Source organism: Archocentrus centrarchus, chromosome 11 (assembly GCF_007364275.1).
Source record: "Archocentrus centrarchus isolate MPI-CPG fArcCen1 chromosome 11, fArcCen1, whole genome shotgun sequence".
NCBI lineage: Eukaryota > Metazoa > Chordata > Actinopteri > Cichliformes > Cichlidae > Archocentrus > Archocentrus centrarchus.
The window spans coordinates 33,064,295-33,082,391 of record NC_044356.1 but is presented as its reverse complement, the minus strand read 5'-3'; the positions used below and the strand labels follow the sequence as shown (position 1 = coordinate 33,082,391).

Below are 18,097 nucleotides of genomic sequence, written 5' to 3'. Positions count from 1 at the left end.
GCACTGGAGATGATCAGATAGTCTTTTCAATATAATGTTGAGGAACATTATTCTGAAGTAGTTCTGTGGTTTGTAGCCACAGTTTTTTGCAGATTGGTGACCTCTGTCCATCTTTATGAAAAACTTCTACCTAATTATGTTACTGACCTGTTACCAATTAACCTGATTAGCTGCGAAATATTCCTCCAGCTGTTTCTTTTTACCACTTTATTTCCAGCCTTTTATTGCCCTGTCCCATCTTTTTTGAGCTGTGTTGCTCCTATCAAGGCTAAAGTTAGCTAATATTTTTCATGAAATGGTAAAATGTCTGTTTAAAATTTGATATGGTTTCCGTGGTATTGTGAATAAAATATGTCTTTATGAGATTTGTAAGTCATTATATCCTCTTTTCATTTACATTTTGCCCGACGTCCTTACTCTTTTGGAATTGGGATCAAAAATTAAGACATGAAATATCATGAGCAATCCTGGCCAAGCAGTTTCAGCTTTTCTTTTTAGGTTGCTTTCTTCACTTAATTTGAATGCATTCAGTATGTGTACAGATATGTATTTAAATTGAACTGGGTAGGCTTATGACATGGTGAGGCAGCCTTCCATCCTTACCCCCCTTGCCTGCCATCCTCATTTCACAAGAATAGCTACTCCTCCTCTAGTAATAGAACTTAAACAAAGCACAATGATCACCTAATGGGTCTTCACCCAGGTTGTGCTCAAGGTCAAAGCCGCATTTTCTTTTTTACGGACAGTAGCCTGTGAACTGTGATGGATCATGAGCTGGATGAGCTACTACATTAATGACGCTCTAGTTTTAAATATGGTAGAATTTATCATTCAGTGATTTTCATCAATCCACAAGACACCTGAAATGGTTATGAATGATTTTTTTTTTTTTTAATCTACAAGTTTCAGAAGTGACCCAGCAGACAGAAAGAGACACCGTCATGCTGCCCTTCCTCTATGCTGCACTGCCACTGCAGTAGTCTTTGCATGCACAGAATATGCCTTTCATAAACATGCAGCAACTGTGTGACCCAATTCTACTGACATCCCCATACCCTCCACACATTTTGGTGTGGACAGTCCACCACATCAAGTGCTGTTCCAAATCAACTGGAAGCAGATAAAGACTTCCAACAGCAAATCTTCAGACTCTGCTCTAGAAGGTGCAACACGTTTTCTGTCCAATATATTTCAGACTGACTGTGTCAGAAATAATCAAAATTAAATAGCTTTAGACATTTCTTCATTTACTTCATAAATATTTTATGCTATTTCACTTCTATTAAGTAAGAAGAAAAAACTCATAAGAACCATTAGTGCATTCTCCAAAAGGTGATGATAGGAGCTTAATACATTTACCTGATACTAGAAATCACTGCAGATGCGGATTACAAGGTCTTATTTTAGTTGTAGAAAGGTGAGGTTGTTCAATATTGTGCTGCTGGATTTCTATTCTAAGCCAGAATTAAGAGACTCTTCAGCAGCCACGAGTGTGACTCCCCACTGAGTGCAGAGGATGGATTGGACTTGGGTCTCAATCAGCCTGGTATATCATACGCATGACTCATGCTTCTGTTGCTGAATTCTTCATTTTTACCTCCACTGAGCTGGACTGCAGCCTGGATTATTGCTTGCTGTCCCATATCACATTTGTTGTTTTGTTCATGTCATTGCCATGGTCAGTTCTGCTCATGGGACACTTCTGCAAATTAAGTATGAAAATGTTCAAATCAGTTATGGATTATTTTCAACCAGTTTTTCCCTTTTCCTGATTTTCCACAGAAGAGAGCTAAGAAACTTGAGGGTGAAACAATTTATATCAGACATAGTAACTTAATGTTGGAGGTTTGTATTTTCAATGTTAAAATAATTGTTCTAGTTGTTTGGCATCACATTTTTGCTGCTTTTGTTTTCTGTTATTTATTTTTTGTTTTTTCCTTTCTTTCTTTTCTTCCTTCTTTCTTTGTTTTTAGCTTAACCCTAAAGGGTTAGCATGCACCATTTTCCTTTCTGACTCTCATGCAAGTAGCTTCACTTTATTTTGATACTGTGTTTGTCATTTGACATTTATATTTCATGTAATAGATGACTGGGAAACATCTCCAGGCCAAACTCGCAGGGGCAGCAGCCTAAGCAGAGAAGCCCAGACCTCCCTTTTTTTCTTTGCAAAGCTTGTTTACGCAAGACGCGCATGCGTGGACAGTAGGAAGCGCGGCAAATTGTTCATTACTTACAAAACGGCCAATGTGAGAGGTTTTGTGTGGACTGACAATGAGGTTGGATCGCTGCTGCACACAACGCTGAATTACAAAACGGTAAAAACACAAGAAAAGCACAAGAAGCACTCGTGAATCCGCGAGTGCTGTTTATCAGTTTGCGCATGTGCGGAAAACTGTGGCCGGTGCATTTCTGAAACGCTACACTCTTGACCCTGTTTCTGAAACACATCATTTTCACTCCGTTGTTGTATAAACAGAAGGGCGAAACGCATCAAAACGACACCGTTTTCATTTTGAAACGGCGTTGTGTAAACGGGGCCATAATCTCTCTAGCATGTCCTGGGTCTGCCCCGGGACTTCCTCCCAGTAGGACATGCCCAGAAATCCTAACCTAAGAGGTGACCAGGAGGCGTCCTAGTCAGATGCTCGAACCACCTCTTGTTCTTGTTCTTTCTGTCACTACCCAAAGCTCGTGACCATAGGTGAGGGTAGGGATGTAGATCGACCAGTAAGTCAACAGCTTCGCTTTCACGCTCAGCTCCCTCTTCACCACAACATGCATCAATGAAGATGCAGCCCCGATCTCTCTGTCAATCTCCCGCTCCCTTCTCCCATCACTCGTGAACAAGACCCCAAGACTCTTAAAGTCCCCCACCCTGACCCAGAGTGGGCACTCCACCCTTTTCTGGCTAAGGACCATGGCCTCAGGCTTGGAGGTGCTAATTCTCATGCCAGCCACTTCACACTTGGCTGTGAATCATTCCACTGCGAGCTGGAGGCCACCACCTGTTGAAGCCAACAGGACTACATCATCTGCAGAAATCAGAGATGAGATTCTGAGGCCACCAAGGCAGTTTCCTTCTGCCTCTTGGCTATGCCTAGAAATTTTGTCCATAAAAAACAGAATCGTGACAAAGGGCAGCCCTGGCAAAGTCCAACACCCACAGGAAACAGAAGTCCAACTTACTGCCGACTATACGGACCAAGCTCTTGCTGCGGTTGTGCAGGGACTGAATGGCCCGCAACAATGGGCCAGACACCCCATACTCCCACAGCACCCTCCACAGGATACCCCGAGGGATGCGGGCAAATGCCTTCTCCAAGTCCACAAAGCACATGTAGACTGGATGGGTAAACTCCCACGCACACTGAAATATCCTCAAGAGGATGAAGAGCTGGTCCAGCATTCTGTGACCAGGACAAAAACTGCATTGTTCGTCTTGAATCTGAGGTGAAATTAAAGGACAGCCTCTCCTTTCCAGCACCCTGGCATAGGCTTTACCGGGGGGGCTGAGGAGTGTGATCCCCGATAGTTGGAACACATCCTCCGGTCCCCCTTCTTAAAGATGGGGACCACCACTCCAGTTTGGCAATTCAGTGGCACCACCCCAGATCTCCACACAATGTTGCAGAGGCGTGTCAACCAAGACAGCCCTGAAACATGCAGAGTCTTCAGGAACTCAGGGCAAATCTCGTCCACTCCAGGGCCCCTGCCACCAAGTTGTTTAACCACCTCAGCGACCTCACCCCCAGTGATGGGCAAGTCATCCCCCTCATCCCCAGACGTGTCAGTGGGATTCAGGAGTCATATGTAAATTAGGGCTGCAACGATTCATCGATTAACTCGATTAAATCGATTCTAAAAATTTATCGACACAAATTTACTGTGTCGATGCTTCGTTTAAACTCTGCAGCGCTCAGCTGTCTCGGTGTAAGCGGCACTCCTCACTAGCATTAGCAGCATTAGTGCTGACGTTTTTTTGTGGGTTTATTGGGGGCTGGCAAACCAACATAGAACTGCATTACCGCCACCTACTGGACTGGAGTGTGAATCACTCACGTATACACAAGCACACATTCTAAAAAGCTCTCCGTCGCTGCGATGGATTTCATTTAACACAGAGTGGATCATCTAGAGTTGCCACCTGTCTCGTAAAATACAGAACCCCGTATGTTACGGGACTCCGTGGAATACGGCTCCGTAGCATGCCGTGTTCCGTACTTTACCGGACGGGTGGCAACTGTCGCTGACATGCATTTCCACGCCTCCACTGCTCTCTGTGTGTCTGTGTGTGTTGTGCTCGCTGAGAATTTCAGCTGCTATTTTTGTCTTTACTTCAGCTGTAGCTACCAGAACTGGTTTGCTAGCGAGCGCGGGCCATTAGCACTAGCTGTCATGGCCGGGGAGGAAACGGACGAGGAAGGACTCACATGAAGGACTCCAGAAGCAAACATAACTAAAAAGGGGATTTATTTCAACGGGGGAAACACAAATACAAAAACCTTGGAAGGGAGGCACAGGGAGACGAAGGGCAGGCACAGGGAACACAGGAACATGCGGGCACAAAACATCAACGACGCGACAGAGAACAAATGAAAACTGAGGGCTTAAATACACACTGGGTAATCAGGGCAAGAGGAAACAGCAGGGAACAACAGGTGAGGCAAATGAAACTAATTACACAGGGGAAGCAAAGCTAAACACAAAGCACAAGGAAATCACATTGGCAAAATAAAACAGGAAGTGATAAACCAAGGAACACGCAGACAAGTCACAACACTGGGAACATGACAAACATACAGGGAGGACAAACTCAGGAAATAAACTATTAACACAAAACGCTGGGCCAACGGCCCAGGCCATGACAGTACCCCCCCCTCAAAGGCCGGCTCCCGACGGCCAAAACCAGAAACAAAACCAGACAAGGGCGGGAGGCGGGGGACCAGGAAGGAGGGCCCGAAACAAAAACAGACAGGGAGCAAACAAAGTCAGGAACAAACCCAAAAACACAAGGAAGCACCGGAGCAAGGGTAGAGCACAGGGGCAAAAAACAATAAGCAAAAGGAACAGAACAAAGAAAAGCAATGGCACAAGCTGAATAACAGTCCAAAAACCAGAGCAAAACATGGGGATGAGAAAACAAAAAACAACCGGATGAAAATAAAGCGACGGCACAAGGCCGGAGAGCTCCAATGTCCAAAACAGGGGGTCGAAACAAGGAACAGTCCAGGAGCTATGACAAAACAAAAAACAGCAGGGGAAAAAACAGTCCACAGTTCAGGGGAGTCAGTGGGAAATCCAGAAACAAAAAACACACAGTTCAGGAGGCCGCAGAGGCCAAGGGGCCACAAAGCAAAATCCCAACGAGGGAGGCCGACCGCGCTCCCAGCGGCGGCGGCGACGAGGACGAGAAGGAATCACTGGAGGCCGACCGCGCTCCCAGCGGCGGCGGCGACGAGGACGAGAAGGAATCACTGGAGGCCAACCGCGCTCCCAGCGGCGGCGGCGACGACGAGGAGGAGTCACTGGAGGCCGACCGCGCTCCCAGCGGCGGCGACGACGACGAGGGGGAGTCACTGGAGGCCGACCGCGCTCCCAGCGGCGGCGGCGACGACGACGAGGGGGAGTCACTGGAGGCCGACCGCGCTCCCAGCGGCGGCGGCGACGACGACGAGGGGGAGTCACTGGAGGCCGACCGCGCTCCCAGCGGCGGCGGCGACGACGAGGGGGAGTCACTGGAGGCCGACCGCGCTCCCAGCGGCGGCGGCGACGACGAGGAGGAGTCACTGGAGGCCGACCGCGCTCCCAGCGGCGGCGGCGACGACGAGGAGGAGTCACTGGAGGCCGACCGCGGGGCGTGCGGCGGCGGCGACGAGGAGCAGACACTGGAGGCCGACCGCGGGGCGTGCGGCGGCGGAGAAGGGCGACCCCGGGCTCTGGTGGGGAACCCCCGGGTGACGTGGAGCGCTCGGACTGAGCGGAGACCCCCATCGGCTCGGACTGAGCGGGACCCTCGTGCGCGGAGCGCTCGGACTGAGCGGAGACCCCCATCGGCTCGGACTGAGCGGGACCCTCTGGCGCGGAGCGCTCGGACTGAGCGGGACCCCCTGGCTCGGACTGAGCGGGACCCTCTGGCGCGGAGCGCTCGGACTGAGCGGAGACCCCCATCGGCTCGGACTGAGCGGGACCCTCTGGCGCGGAGCGCTCGGACTGAGCGGGACCCCCTGGCTCGGACTGAGCGGGACCCTCTGGCGCGGAGCGCTCGGACTGAGCGGAGACCCCCATCGGCTCGGACTGAGCGGGACCCTCTGGCGCGGAGCGCTCGGACTGAGCGGAGACCCCCATCGGCTCGGACTGAGCGGGACCCTCTGGCGCGGAGCGCTCGGACTGAGCGGGACCCTCTGGCGCGGAGCGCTCGGACTGAGCGGAGACCCCCATCGGCTCGGACTGAGCTGAGCCCATGGGCTGAACGGGGCCTACATAGTGAGGCACCGGATGCGTAGGCTGGGACCGCGGAACAGGGCACACTGCTGCTTTATTGAGCAGCAGGGGCTGCTCGAGGAATAGCCGAGGTGCAGGGGACTGCGTGGAAGCAGGCCGGGAGACGACTGGCTGCGTGGAAGCAGGCCGGGAGACGACTGGCTGCGTGGAAGCAGGCCGGGAGACGACTGGCTGCGTGGAAGCAGGCCGGGAGACGACTGGCTGCGTGGAAGCAGGCCGGGAGACGACTGGCTGCGTGGAAGCAGGCCGGGAGACGACTGGCTGCGTGGAAGCAGGCCGGGAGACGACTGGCTGCGTGGAAGCAGGCCGGGAGACGACTGGCTGCGTGGAAGCAGGCCGGGAGACGACTGGCTGCGTGGAAGCAGGCCGGGAGACGACTGGCTGCGTGGAAGCAGGCCGGGAGACGACTGGCTGCGTGGAAGCAGGCCGGGAGACGACTGGCTGCGTGGAAGCAGGCCGGGAGACGACTGGCTGCGTGGAAGCAGGCCGGGAGACGACTGGCTGCGTGGAAGCAGGCCGGGAGACGACTGGCTGCGTGGAAGCAGGCCGGGAGACGACTGGCTGCGTGGAAGCAGGCCGGGAGACGACTGGCTGCGTGGAAGCAGGCCGGGAGACGACTGGCTGCGTGGAAGCAGGCCGGGAGACGACTGGCTGCGTGGAAGCAGGCCGGGAGACGACTGGCTGCGTGGAAGCAGGCCGGGAGACGACTGGCTGCGTGGAAGCAGGCCGGGAGACGACTGGCTGCGTGGAAGCAGGCCGGGAGACGACTGGCTGCGTGGAAGCAGGCCGGGAGACGACTGGCTGCGTGGAAGCAGACCGAGAGCTAGGGAGATCTGGCTGCGTGGAAACAGACCGAGAGCTAGGGAGATCTGGCTGCGTGGAAACAGACCGAGAGCTAGGGAGATCTGGCTGCGTGGAAACAGACCGAGAGCTAGGGAGATCTGGCTGCGTGGAAACAGACCGAGAGCTAGGGAGATCTGGCTGCGTGGAAACAGACCGAGAGCTAGGGAGATCTGGCTGCGTGGAAGCAGGCCGGGAGCTTGGGAGATCTGGCTGCGGGGAAACAGACCGAGAGCTAGCTGACACTGGGGCCTGAGAGGGAGCTGACACTACTGGAGCTACAGAAGGAGCAGGAGCTGAGGGAACTGGGACCAAAACCGAAGGAACTAAGACAGGGGCTGAGGGAACTGACTGAGAGGGCACTGAAACAGCTGACACTGGGGACCGAGGAAGAGTTACTGGAGCTGACTGAAGGCGAGGGAGAGCGACTGGAGCTAGAGCTGACTGAGACCCTGCTGCTGCAGCTAACACAGAAAACCGATGCGAAGGCTTGGACCTGGTTGCCCCCACCCGCGGAACAGGAACGGGTGCAGAGGTCAGCCCGTCCGTGGCTGCCCCCACCCGCGGAACAGGAACGGGTGCAGCGGTCAGCCCGTCCGTGGCAGCCCCCACCCGCGGAACAGGAACGGGTGCAGAGGTCAGCCCGTCCGTGGCTGCCCCCACCCGCGGAACAGGTACGGGTGCAGAGGTCAGCCCGCCCGTGGCTGCCCCCACCCGCGGAACAGGTACGGGTGCAGAGGTCAGCCCGCCCGTGGCTGCCCCCACCCGCGGAACAGGTACGGGGGCAGGGGGAGCTGGAGCCAAGGGAGCGGGAGCAGGGTGAGCAGAGAGAGCTGGAGCTAACTGAGGGGTCTGAGACTGCGACTGAGGAGGAGCTGGAGCTACAGCTGACTGGGAACACTGCGACTGAGGAGGAGCTGGAGCTACAGCTGACTGGGAACACTGCGACTGAGGAGGAGCTGGAGCTACAGCTGACTGGGAACACTGCGACTGAGGAGGAGCTGGAGCTACAGCTGACTGGGAACACTGCGACTGAGGAGGAGCTGGAGCTACAGCTGACTGGGAACACTGCGACTGAGGAGGAGCTGGAGCTACAGCTGACTGGGAACACTGCGACTGAGGAGGAACTGACACTGGAGGAACTGACACTGGAGGAACTGACACTGGAGGAACTGACACTGGAGGAACTGACAGAGTGCTAGGGTGAACAGACATTAGGGAAACCGACTGAAGGCTAGAGGGGCCTGAGTACGTCAAAACTGGCCGCGTGGAAGCAGGCCGGGAGACAGAAAGAGCAGACTGCGAGCTAGAGAGAGCAGACTGCGAGCTAGAGAGAGCAGGAGCTAAGGGCGTTAGAGCTAACTGCGAGCTAGGGGAGACTGACTGCGAGGAGACTGACTGCGAGGAGACTGACTGCGAGGAGACTGACTGCGAGGAGACTGACTGCGAGCTAGGGAGAGGAGCTGACTGCGTGGAAGCAGCCTGAGGCACAGCTGACTGGGGAGACTGAGACACAGCTGACACCGGGCACTGAGAATGCGCTGACACTGGGGACTGAGAATGAGCTGACACTGGGGACTGCTGTAGGTGAAGGGTGGAGGTTAAGAAATCCTGCACTAACCCATGCAGAGAGCCAAATAACCAAGGGTAATCATCGACTAGCCCTTGCAGCTGGGCCGTGAGCTGTTGCTGTTCCTGCTCACATGGGTCAGCCAGAAGGTCCATAACCAGTGAATCCACCCAACGGATAATGGTCTGCTTTGCCACCTCAGGGAGGGGAAAGGCAGGGGGGTGACGGGAATAATTGTCCGCAGGCATAGTAGCGTTGAAGCCAGTGTTACTCACGGAAACGGAGGATTGGGTGTGAAATGGTGAAGCGGTCCGCGGCGTTATACCGCTCGGGTCTCGGGGTGCCTTCCGCCGTTGCTGCCGGGAACTCCCTCTCCTCCGCGGCTGCCGAGGAAGGGAGGGATCAGCGAAAGGGGAGGCAGGTGAGTGACGATGACGGGGACTGTTCAAAGACGCCGGGCCCCCCAGCGCTAGACGAGTGCCGTCGAAAAAATTGGAGCCGGAGGGGGTTTTGTAATGGTCGCGTCGTTCTGTCATGGCCGGGGAGGAAACGGACGAGGAAGGACTCACATGAAGGACTCCAGAAGCAAACATAACTAAAAAGGGGATTTATTTCAACGGGGGAAACACAAATACAAAAACCTTGGAAGGGAGGCACAGGGAGACGAAGGGCAGGCACAGGGAACACAGTAACATGCGGGCACAAAACATCAACGACGCGACAGAGAACAAATGAAAACTGAGGGCTTAAATACACAATGGGTAATCAGGGCAAGAGGAAACAGCAGGGAACAACAGGTGAGGCAAATGAAACTAATTACACAGGGGAAGCAAAGCTAAACACAAAGCACAAGGAAATCACATTGGCAAAATAAAACAGGAAGTGATAAACCAAGGAACACGCAGACAAGTCACAACACTGGGAACATGACAAACATACAGGGAGGACAAACTCAGGAAATAAACTATTAACACAAAACGCTGGGCCAACGGCCCAGGACATGACACTAGCGATGGTTCGGTACCGGAAGGCCCGCCCCCCAGGACCGAGGGGCTCCTTCAAAATATTTTTTATACTTTAATCCCTTATTAGTGACTAAATATAGACCTGCAGTAGAAACGTATTTTCGAGAATGCTTGTGAATACAAAGCATTACACCATTACTCACACATGCGCCATGGCTCCCGCAGCCACTAGTTTTTCAAAACACTCATAGCAGGCAGCGGTTTGAACTGCGCAAGCGCAAAGAGGCGAAGCTGTGACGGTGAGCTCAAGTAGTGCAAAAGGAAACGTTTTTCCAGCGTCCAAAACAGCAGCTTTTTCTTTTAGTAACCACCATTAAATCTGTGAAACAGCTGGAGGTCCTTCATCAAGCACCTGATCAGCAAGTGTTAAGGTGAAGAAAAGAGAACTTTGTAGCTGCTCCATTCACCGCTGTTTGTTCACAGGCGAAAAACTGCATTACGGAAGTTAAAATATGCAGATAAACTGTTAATAAAAAAAGTATTTCTTATCCGATTACTCGATTAATCGCTGGAATAATCGATAGAATACTCGATTACTAAAATAATCGTTTTATGCAGCCCTAATGTAAATATATCATTAGCAATGTTTCCATTCAATCAAGTGTGTCAGAAAGCTTTTAAAAGGTCTGGACATCCATAATTGGCTTATCTAAATGATGCACACCTGTTATTACCATTAGTAATTCATTAATTAATTGTGCTTCCTTCTTGTAGTAGTGCAGATATTTGCTGTAAACGGGCTCTAGTGACTATACTTTCTTTCCCAGTCATTTATATGCAGAATCTGATTCTGGTCTTTGCTGTTGTCATCATTAGTTCTCATGGTTATTTAGGACTTTCATTATGCATTTCTTCCATGGTCCTAACACAGTGCTCATGCTGAATGTACTGTCTGTGCCTCTGAACCTCTGTTGTTGTGTTTGCTGTGACCACTGTGCTGTATGATATTCTGTTTATATCTTATATCATTTCAGAAGAAAGGGATGACAGTTAATAACCTCTGATGTTAGTTAATTTCTCCTTCAAATAAAGCGTTAAGATGTAGTGTAAAAGGCGTAAGTTTTTACAAAATTGTGAGCAGTCTCTAAAGTTCTGTTGTGCTTCCTGGCCTGGACTTATATTTTTTTTGTTTTATAGCAACAGATGACTGAGCCTGCAGATTTTATAATGTGTCATCCCTTTCTACAGTTTTCTGTACTAATATGTGGAAAAGTATATATGTCTCAAACAGTGCTAAATAATAAAGGTCGATCAAGTCAAGTCAAACACACTGACCCATTCATATAAATGGGTGAGTGTGTCCAAACTTTGACTGGTACTGTATATATTTTTATTGCTCTTAGACTCTCGCTTTCATTAACCTACTCTTACTTTTACCTTCTTGTTGAAGGACCTGGATAAGACCCAGACTGAAATTATGCGGCACCATACTAGCATCAGTGAGCTAAAGAGGAGTTTCATGGAATCTGTACCAGAGCCTCGGCCCAGTGAGTGGGATAAGCGTCTTTCTACCAACTCACCGTTCCGCACAGCGAGCATCAACGGTCAGCTGCAACAAGCGGTACGTCTTGTAACCTGGGTACAAAACGCACTCCAGATACTTAATTTTACTCATGCCAACTCAATATAAAGCTTCCAAGTTGTTTTCAGCTGACAAAGTTATACAAGCAGTCGATTCAGTCTCTATACTACAATACTCTCATCCAACTCTAGTTGATATAACATATCAAACTAGAGGAATTTTCATACATGTATTCAAATACGTTTCCTTCAAAGAAGTGTTTTGATGCTGAACTTTGTACCTCGTTATATTGCACTAATTTAACAGCTTTTGCCCTAGGTGACTCAAACGCAATAAGATTTTGAAAGAAAGTCAGAGCTGTGTGACATCAACAAGGAATCATAAACCTTCCTAATAGCAAAGCTGTTAATTAAAGCTAATGGAAACTTGAGCTGTTGCAGCTATTTGAAACTGAAACCCACAGTAGTTTATTTGAGCCAGGTATAATTCTCTTTAAAGCCAGTCAGCATATTATGACAGTTTATGTTTTTGGACCAACATTACAAATCACAAAGTTGCCTCTGAATGCTTTTTTCATGAAAAACATGCTGAGATATCAAGATAAAAAATACAACTTTAAATAATCAAGCAATGGATGGGTGAACTCAATTTAGCTGCTTCACTTTCAGAGTTACTGTACTGACTTACTGACCATAGCAGAGATTTCACTAATGTGTTTGGTGACTTGGCATGGTTTTCTCTGCCATGACAAATCAGAATGTCTGCTTTGAAAAAGCCTGTGTACATACTGATGCTGCACTGATGCAACAACTCATTTGGTGGTTTTTTGTTTTTGTTTTGTTTTGTTTTGTTTTGTTTTGTTTTTTTGGGGGGGGGGGGCATTAGTGGTGCATTAACATATAAATTAACACAAAGTAATTACCACAAAGATGGCCCAAAGATCTGCTGAAAACCAGTCTCCAGAAGTCACTGCTACACTATATAGACAAAAGTATTGGGCCACCTACACATTACCCCCACGGGAGCTGCTTGGCCATGGAAGCCCATGCCATGAAGCTCCCAGTGCAGTTTTTGTGCTGATGTTCATCTCAGAGGAGGTTTGGAGCACTGCAGCTATTGAGTCGGCGTTGCCAACTTTTATGCACTGTGTGCTTCAGTGCTCCGTGACCCCCACTCTGTAACTTGACGTGGTCTGCTACATTGTGGCTGAGTTGCTGTGGTTCCTCAGTGCTCCCACTATGCAACACCACTTACATTTGACATGGAATATCTGAGGGAAGAAATTTCACAAGCTGACTGGCGTCAACATTGGCATCCTATTACAGCAACACACTTGGATTCAGTCAGCTCTTCAGAATGACCCATTCTTTCACAAATATTTGTAAAGGCTGACTGTATGGAAAAGGTGCTTGATTTTATATAATTTGGCAAAGGGAGTGAAAACACCTGAATTTAAAGATTAAGAGGTGTGGCCCAAAACTTTTGTCTATATAATGTAGGTGCGACGACTTATAAACATCTGGACCAAAAACACTGTTATGGATTGTTCCAGGCCACTTTAACTCATGAGTATAATATAATAAGTGATGCATAAATTATATCAGCTGGTTTTTCAGTCATGAATTAAGTATGGTCCTAGACTAAAAGGAGAAAGTCAATGAAGACCACAATAGGAAAAAGTATTTCGTCCAGGATTAGACATAATCCCTGTACGGGAAACTGGGCCTATAGGTCTTATTTTTAAAACCTCTTTCATCTCGTCATGTGCAGTAAACACTGATGGATACACCAATTGTATTGTCTTTTATGTGGTATTGCTCCCTCCATTCAGGTTCAGATCAGTTTGATGTTTTTAAACATCAAACTGATGGGAAGTAAGTCCACTGTAATGTCTTAAAGCTAAAGTAACGAGCCCATTTTCAAAATGTAAGGAGTGGAAAGTAGAGTAATTTACTTCATACTGTAGGGAATAAAAGGAAAAAGGAAAACTATTTTTCAAGTAAAGTACAGATACCTGAAATTTTTACTTAAGTGCAGTAACAAAGCATTTGTTACTGCACTTAACAAAGCATTTCTACTTTGTTACTTCCCACATATGTTGTTTTTAAGCATGTGATAAATTCCCAGGATATCATCCAAAACTTTACACTGATCCTCCACTAGGTAGTGCTGTTGGCTTTCCACGTGTTATTCCACTGCTTCAGTCTGACTGTAACCACAGACACAGACACATTTAACATTTTTAATATTTCTTTCAATTTTGCTCATCTGATGATGTGCATGCATGTCCATATCCAGTGGTAGGTGGTGTGTAGAAGTAACGGTTGTCTGATGTGGTGCTTTCTGGCCGGCCTGCAGTAGGTCAACATTGCCCAGCCTTTCTTCAAGAGCAAAGAATATCATGAGCACTGGTCAGGAGCTCAGTATGCTTCAAACCAACTAGCATGTAAAAAAAAAATTGCTACAAACTAAAGATAAAGGTTTGTATGCTTCTTCTGAATGGCAATACTTGTAGATTTGAATGTGTAAAGCTTACCACCACAGAAAACAGTGAGGAAAGTAAGTGTAAGTGAGGTAGAGAAATGAAGACCAGGGCATGCAAGGCCCTTTGAGAAGACCAGAGTAGAGAAGTGCTCAGAAAAATGAAATAAACCTTATGAGTGATTTTTGGCTATGATCCTGTCTTCTATCTCTCCTCTACATCACTTCAAATCAGTCATGAAATGGCATTCGTGATTCCCCTTTTCATCATCCTGTGATTGCAGAACAAAACTCTGTGCTAATCACAGGACGATGCACATGACAGGCCAGCCAACACTGCACAACCCGTCTAAAACGCAGCACAGACCTGTCCGTTTTTTAAGCTGTGAATATTTGGATCACCTCTCAAGAGAAGAAATACAAAGATGTGTGAACCAACTGCAAATTCTGGGCTTTTGCGAACAACCTGAACAACTCACAGTAAAGGTGTGACTGCGTGCTCAGAGAAAAGAAATTAAAATCCTAAAAAAAACCCAAAAACAAACATGATAAATAAACATGTACACCGGTGTAACTCTGGGACAGCAAAGAGAGGCGGCATAGAGCAGCAGAGGTGTCTCAGGACCAGTATGTCTCGTAGAAACACAAAGTGTATTAATGTTGTTGTTCTTACTTGCTTGTTTGTCTGCTCAGTTCTCAGATCATTTTGGGGCTTGTAGCTAACTTGTTGTATTCATGGACTCTAAAATGGAAAAGAGTTTCTGATATAGTTTTCTTCACGGACAATTACATCACTGCAGAATTTGCTAATCACAGTTTTAACATTACAAAATAAAAGGACTATTATGTATAGGTTCTTATTTGAGCCATTGTTTTACAGATCATCTTTGATAATTTCAGCTGTTTTGTACAGTTCTGCATGATCGCTGTATGACAGAATAAACTGGGAAACATCCTGTCTGCATACTGTCCTGTATGCAGTGCCTTTATTGCTCTTTATTGTCTGCGGCTTCAAAAGGTTTCAAGTGTTAAAAGCTCTTGGTAAATAAACACAGGTGGCATGGATAACTGTATCTAGTATTCTGATGTCATTTGTTCAAGTTCATTTATTGATATGCACAGAGGCGCTGCATAGGGTTGCAAGTCTTTGGTTGTTTCAGCATCTGGTTATTTGAGCATTGTTCATCAAAATAAGAAGCACTTAGTTTGAAGCAAGCGGGCATTTCTGGATCCCGTTGTCTTAGCACTGCCATCTGTCTTTGTATAGTTCCCCAAGCTTTGACACCCTGCTTGACCTGCCAGTTGCATGGTTCTGTTAATCCTAATACTGTACATGTCCACTGGCTCTCTCATGTAAACAGTAACATCCTGAAAATCTTAAAAAAGAAAAGGAGCTAAAGAGTACTGATCCCCCACCCTTCCTCATTTAATCTGTCTTCACTGCATGTCTTTCCCTTTTTCAGTGTCTTTGTTTTTCTGTCTCTCTCTCTCTCTCTCGTACCTTTGTCACTGCTGTTCTAAGTTCATTTCCCTTTGCTTGTAAAGTCTGGGCTGTTTCCCCAGTTAGATCCCCACCCACTCCATCCTCTTCCCAACAGCTTCCATCATCCTTTCCTAGGAGTTTAAAAAAAAAAGGTCAGAGAGGATCTCACGCCAGCAAAATTCCAGTGTTCCCTTCTGGTTTTCATCGTTCTTCTACCCACATTTGAAAACACAGTTTTTATCAAAGAAATTATATTTTTCTGAAAATCTAGCCATAGCAGCACTTTTTTTTTTTTTTTTAATGAAAGCCCCAGGCAAAACTTTGATATTTTCATATTAATGCTGAATACTTCGTGAGTTCTGACATATAATATGAAAAAATAAAAGTAGTCTTGCATCATCTTAAGTCAATTAAAAATTCAGATATTTACATTTTCTAATAAACCATGATGTACCCGTCTCTTGCCCTCCCTCTGTCCTCTATACTGTTCCTGCTTTGTCACCGTGCAGCCTGATTAGTAGTCTTTGCATCCCCCTACGTACCATCTTTATGCAGGTTGTAAAATCTCTGTGACTGGCTACCCTACCTAGTGCTCATCACTTTTACTGATGATTGAGATACTTTAACGATCTTTTGATAATCAGTGACTTAGAGCATTTTTCCAGTAATTTCAGTCAAACTCATTATACAGAGCAGGAGAAATTCACCCTTCACTAAACCTCACAATTACTGTGTCTGTTAGCTGTTCCATCCTAGTGCTGCATGTACACACTTACAGTTAGAAATATTTGCCTTGTTCAAAGGTCAGTAAAAAAAAAAAAAAAAAGGAGTGGTTCTGCAGGTGGGGACCACAGACCACTTCTCAGTACCTATGCTTTCTGGCTAATGTTTTGGTCACTTTTGAATGTTGGTGGTGCTTTCACGCTCGTGGTAGCATGAGACGGACTCTACAACCCACAGAAGTGGCTCAGGTAGTGCAGCTCATCCAGGATGGCACATCAATGCGAGCTGTGGCAAGAAGGTTTGCTGTGTCTGTCAGCGTAGTGTCCAGAGGCTGGAGACGCTACCAGGAGACAGGCCAGTACACCAGGAGACGTGGAGGAGGCCATAGGAGGGCAACAACCCAGCAGCAGGACCGCTACCTCCGCCTTTGTGCAAGGAGGAACAGGAGGAGCACTGCCTGAGCCCTGCAAAATGACCTCCAGCAGGCCACAAATGTGCATGTGTCTGCACAAACGGTTAGAAACCGACTCCATGAGGATGGTATGAGGGCCCGACGTCCACAGATGGGGGTTGTGTTCACAGCCCAACACCGTGCAGGACGTTTGGCATTTGCCACAGAACACCAGGATTGGCAAATTCACCACTGGCGCCCTGTGCTGTTCACAGATGAAAGCAGGTTCACACTGAACACATGTGACAGAGTCTGGAGACGCCGTGGAGAGCGATCTGCTGCCTGCAACATCCTTCAGCATGACCGGTTTGGCAGTGGGTCAGTAATGGTGTAGGGTGGCATTTCTTTGGAGGGCCACACAGCCCTCCATGTGCTCGCCAGAGGTAGCATGACTGCCATTAGGTACCAAGATGAGATCCTCAGACCCCTTGTGAGACCATATGCTGGTGCGGTTGGCCCTGGGTTCGTCCTAATGCAGGACAATGCTAGACCTCATGTGGCTGGAGTGTGTCAGCAGTTCCTGCAAGATGAAGGCATTGAAGCTATGGACTGGCCCGCCCATTCCCCAGACCTGAAGCCGATTGAGCACATCTGGGACATCATGTCTCGCTCCATCCACCAACGTCACGTTGCACCACAGACTGTCCAGGAGTTGGTGGATGCTTTAGTCCAGGCCTGGGAGGAGATCCCTCAGGAGACCATCCGCCACCTCATCAGGAGCATGCCCAGGCGTTGTAGGGAGGTCATACAGGCACGTGGAGGCCACACACAATACTGAGCCTCATTTTGACTTGTTTTAAGGACATTACATCAAAGTTGGATCAGCCTGTAGTGTGTTTTTCCACTTTAATTTTGTGTGTGACTCCAAATCCAGGCCTCCATTGGTTAATAAATTTGATTTCCATTGATGATTATTGTGTGATTTTGTTGTCAGCACATTCAACTTTGTACAGAACAAAGAATTCAATGAGATTATTTCATTCATTCAGATCTAGGATGTGTTATTTGAGTGTTCCCTTTATTTTTTTGAGCAGTGTATATATTATTCAGAAATTGTGGGACTTTGTAGGAGTGCTGGACTTTTTTTTCCTGTTTTAACTAGTCAGTACTGAGACGCTTTTTGATGTATCTGTCACAATTTACCTGGGCACGCCTTGGGGTCCCCCCGGATGAGCTGGTAGAGGTGGCTGGGGAGAGGGAGGTCTGGGCTTCTCTGCTTAGGCTGCTGCCCCTGCAAACCAGCCCCAGTTAAGCAGAAGAAGATGGATGGCTGGATCAAGATATGATTTAAATACAGTCTTTCAGCTTTAATTCAAGGGGTTTTGCAGTAAAGATTTTTAGGAATTACAGTTTTATACATAGTCCCCGAGTCTCAGAAATAACTGGACAGTTGACAGCAAGCCGCTTCATGGCCAGGTGAAGTCAGTTCCCTCATTCTGTCAGGACTAAGCAGACAAAAGATCTGTAGTTGATTTCAAGTGTTGTTAGAGTGTTGCATTCG

At 48.1% G+C, this 18,097-nt stretch overlaps 1 protein-coding gene across 2 annotated transcripts in view; it reads left to right on the top strand.

The window, feature by feature from the left end:
- The window catches only part of epb41a (erythrocyte membrane protein band 4.1a), a 49,754-nt gene that overhangs the window by 14,596 nt on the left and 17,061 nt on the right, over positions 1-18,097 (top strand). For both annotated transcript variants that reach the window (XM_030741930.1, XM_030741931.1), the window contains 3 exons: positions 1,783-1,845; positions 1,974-2,021; positions 11,327-11,497. In XM_030741930.1, the coding sequence (XP_030597790.1) occupies positions 1,783-1,845; positions 1,974-2,021; positions 11,327-11,497 (282 nt within the window). The remainder of the gene's footprint in view (positions 1-1,782; positions 1,846-1,973; positions 2,022-11,326; positions 11,498-18,097) is intronic.